General features: G+C 38.7%; 1 protein-coding gene across 1 annotated transcript in view; it reads left to right on the forward strand.

Annotated features, from left to right (window-relative positions):
- Nucleotides 1-447: 447 nt before the first annotated feature.
- e2f8 (E2F transcription factor 8) overlaps nt 448-3,575 on the forward strand; it is a 16,930-nt gene continuing 13,802 nt past the window's right edge. The window contains 4 exon segments of the mRNA XM_015019089.1: nt 448-839; nt 2,011-2,249; nt 2,318-2,468; nt 3,424-3,575. The exon segment at nt 3,424-3,575 is cut by the window's right edge and continues 7 nt beyond it. Of these exon segments, the coding sequence (XP_014874575.1) occupies nt 2,079-2,249; nt 2,318-2,468; nt 3,424-3,575 (474 nt within the window). The 5' untranslated portion in view covers nt 448-839; nt 2,011-2,078.

Genomic DNA, 3,575 nt, shown 5'->3' on the forward strand with positions numbered 1-3,575 from the left:
AATTTCCACCAAAATATTCAGAAATTTTGAGATTAATCTAAAAAAATTCTACAAAAAATGGGAACTTATTTTCAGTGGCCGTGGTAGATGACTCCTTGCACATTTGAATAGTTTTGAACTATTTCAAATGTACAAACTTACAATTTTCACCAAATATCATATATTCACCTTTTTCTGTCCATTATTAAACTAAAATGGTTGGACAAGTGGTAATTACTCGGTTTTAAATAGTCGTATAAAAACACAGTTGTACCTTTTTTTAAAAACTATATTTTCTTTATTATATGTGAGACTTTTTTTTAGCGTGGACTTGATGTAGCTCATAAAAAATATGATTAGACAATGATATAACAACTAATTATGTAAGTCCTGGACCAGATTAGGTTTGTTAGGGTTTGGCTGTTTGTCTTTTTCCCGGGTTGGCTTTGGCGCCGAATGGGCGCAGAGCAACAGAGACGTGGGGAATGTGAGGAAAAAATAGTTTCTGGTTTTAAAAACCCGCCTCTTTCACGGTTTGGCGTCAGGAAGGGGAAGCTTTAGTGCGCATGCTCCAACTGGGCGGGTCAGATGCTGGTGGTCATCATCACAAACTGGGTAAAGTTTCCCCACAACTGTAGTAAAGTTGATCACAAGAACGCGGATGTTGGCAGGAGGAGGGAAACCAAGAGACGGGTAGATTTAATGTTAAAAAGTAACGGACTTTGTGTTTTTCTCTGCTTGAAGAAAATCCCAATTTTCCACTTTAAAAGCACGATTTAGCGCCACAACTTTCATCTTTGGAGTAATACTTTGAAGATGGGAATTTTTCTATGAGGAAGAGGATTGTTTCGTGGATTTTGGTGAGTATTTTAAGTGTAAACGGTTACAAAGCGTTCATGTTTCCTTGGTGGTTAACAGAAAACATCCAACTATGTGTAGTGTCTCAAAGTTTAAAGCGGTTGAAGTGCGGAATCGTGACTAGATTCATTTTGCGAGTTCCCTCTGCTTAAATCTAAACGGTTTTGAAAGGCCAGCGTTCCTTTCTTGGCCGTAAGCTTCTCGAATAAGTCTGTTTGTGGCTTTAAATGTGAGATTTTAGCGGAATCCGCCGCTGTTTCTGCACGGATATCTTCCGCGCCAAGCATTTCAAAAAATAGCTTACCTGCGCGGGCCGACATTCACTTCCGCCGCGCTGTCTCAGCCCGAGCTCCCATTGGGTGATTCTGGCGAAAAGGGCGGGGCTTTCTGAGCCGTTGAGCGCTGCGATTCGATGGAATGTATGTCAGTTACCGCCAATATCTGTGCACTAGTTTATATAGTTTTAAAACATATTTTCAATAATTTGTACCTTTCATGCGATTCAGCACAGACAGGTGATAAATAATCGATCTTTATTTAGCTATTTTAGAACTCTTCTATTCGAAAATAAGCCTTTAATGGAGAAGGGATGCCCAAACTTCTTATTTTGCATATTAACAAGGTATAAATCTGTTGTAGAGTACAAGCATTTTGACATTTTGTCATGTTATGACGCTGTTTGTACACTAATGGTTCACAGAAGAACTGGATTTATATTCAGATTGAACTGCACATTAGCTTGATTAACTAATAAGGTGACTTCTGAAGGATGATTTTATTTAGATATTTTTCAGATTTATATTTGTTGAAAGAAATGTTGAAAACAATGCTCAATAAAATGGACTGAAGTTTGTGGTTATAATGTGAAAAACAATGAGAAAGCTGAAGAACTTAGTCCGACATGTTTGTTAAACTAAGTTACTTTTACATTATTAGAAGTTATCCTAGCACACTGGACTTACCAAAGTTGGGTTTGAATAAATAACAAAAATGTAAACATTAAAAATGTTAATATAAAGCTTATTTTTTCCAAGAATGTTATATAAAGTAAAATAATGGTACTGATAACCAGCTGAAGTAAAAATACTGACTGTTAGTGGTGTTTTGTTGTCATTATGTACCTGTTTAACTGATACTGGGGGTCTGACCAGTGTTCTTTCTCCACCGTGTTAGGACGATGGTTTTGTTTGAGCCCAAATTTCTTTAAATCCTCCAAAGAAATCAGAAGAGACGGCTGCTCGATGGGGCCCTTCACGACGCCCAAAAAGAGAGCGGAGGCTGGTTCAGTTGACCCCTGGACGCCGACCTCCAACCTTAAAATGCTGATCAGCGCTGCCAGTCCTGAGATCCGGAACAGGGAAAAGGAGCTGTGCATGGACGCCGACGACCGGGACGGTTTGGACCCGACACAGGTAAACAGCTCAGTACTGCTGCGTAGATATGTTTGAGATGTATTTCTGATTGTATTTTTTTCTTTTAGGACTCAGAAAACGGTGATGAGTCGGAGAAAATGGTCAGCAGGAAAGATAAGAGTCTGGGTTTATTGTGTCACAAGTTTCTGGCCCGGTACCCAGATTACCCGGATTCAGTTCTGACTGACATCTGCCTGGACGACGTCGCTACGGAGCTCAGTACGTCTGCATTTCTTCAACTAGAGCTGCATATCGCTGTAAAAACAGTCTTTAAAATGAGGATACAAACATAAAAACTTTCTCATTATTCACTTGAATTTCAGGATGATTAACATTTTTCAAGATGGCCGTCATATTGACACAAAATGTTACAGATTTTCATGATTTTAACTTTATGTTGATCATGTTTTCATCTTACTCAGACAACTTTAAAGTAACAATGTGCAGCAAAATCAATTGCCAAAACTAAAACTGATGTGTGTGTGACACACTGAGAGATGATCCACTTAATATTATTATTATTCAATTTTTTGTACCGTTACTGGAGCAAAGCTTTTTGTTTAGCAAATTACTGGTTACTGAATCTGACTTTTTGGTTTGCACAAAAAATCTGATGCAAACATAAATTCTCCATTTGAGCTATGACAGCCATTTTGAAAAATATGTTGCAACACCAGAACTGAAACCAAGGAGCCTGTGAGTCTCACACCAGTCGTCAACTGGAAAGAGGTGAAAGTGGTTGACACAAACTGAGAGACTGTCTTCTTCATGTTAGCTCATTTTTTATGCGTTTGGTGGGGCAGCGTCAACTTTCACAAATATTTTTATGTTTGTAGTGTCAGGGGAGCAAAGATAAAAATAAAAGGCTTTGATATTAATCTCAGAAATATCCAAGAAAAAATCTGGAGTCAAATTTTCAACTTTTGAAATGCAAAAATGTTCTTGTTTTTGTGGACGTTTTTTTTTTTTAGGTCAATCACAAAATTTTAAGTTTTTTCAAGCAAAATTTTTGACTTTCTAAATCTCTAAATTTTCTGGTGGACATTTACTCCTTTTTTCCATCTACAGTGGTCCTAACAGGCCGTTGTAAATGTTCAATTATTTTCTTTGTCAGTTGAAATCAGTTATTTTCCTTTCAGTTGATTGGACAACTCTTAATTATTGGTCTCCTCAGGTGTGGAGCGGCGACGCATCTATGACATCATGAACGTGCTGGAGAGCCTCCACATGGTGAGCCGCTCGGCAAAGAACCGCTACTCCTGGCACGGCCGGACCAAGCTGGCCGAGACGCTGGCCATCCTGAGGAGCGTCGGCCAGACGCATCGG

This window comes from Poecilia latipinna, unplaced genomic scaffold (assembly GCF_001443285.1).
Source record: "Poecilia latipinna isolate Pla-1442-1.1 unplaced genomic scaffold, P_latipinna-1.0 Scaffold2372, whole genome shotgun sequence".
In the NCBI taxonomy this organism is placed as follows: Eukaryota; Metazoa; Chordata; class Actinopteri; order Cyprinodontiformes; family Poeciliidae; genus Poecilia; species Poecilia latipinna.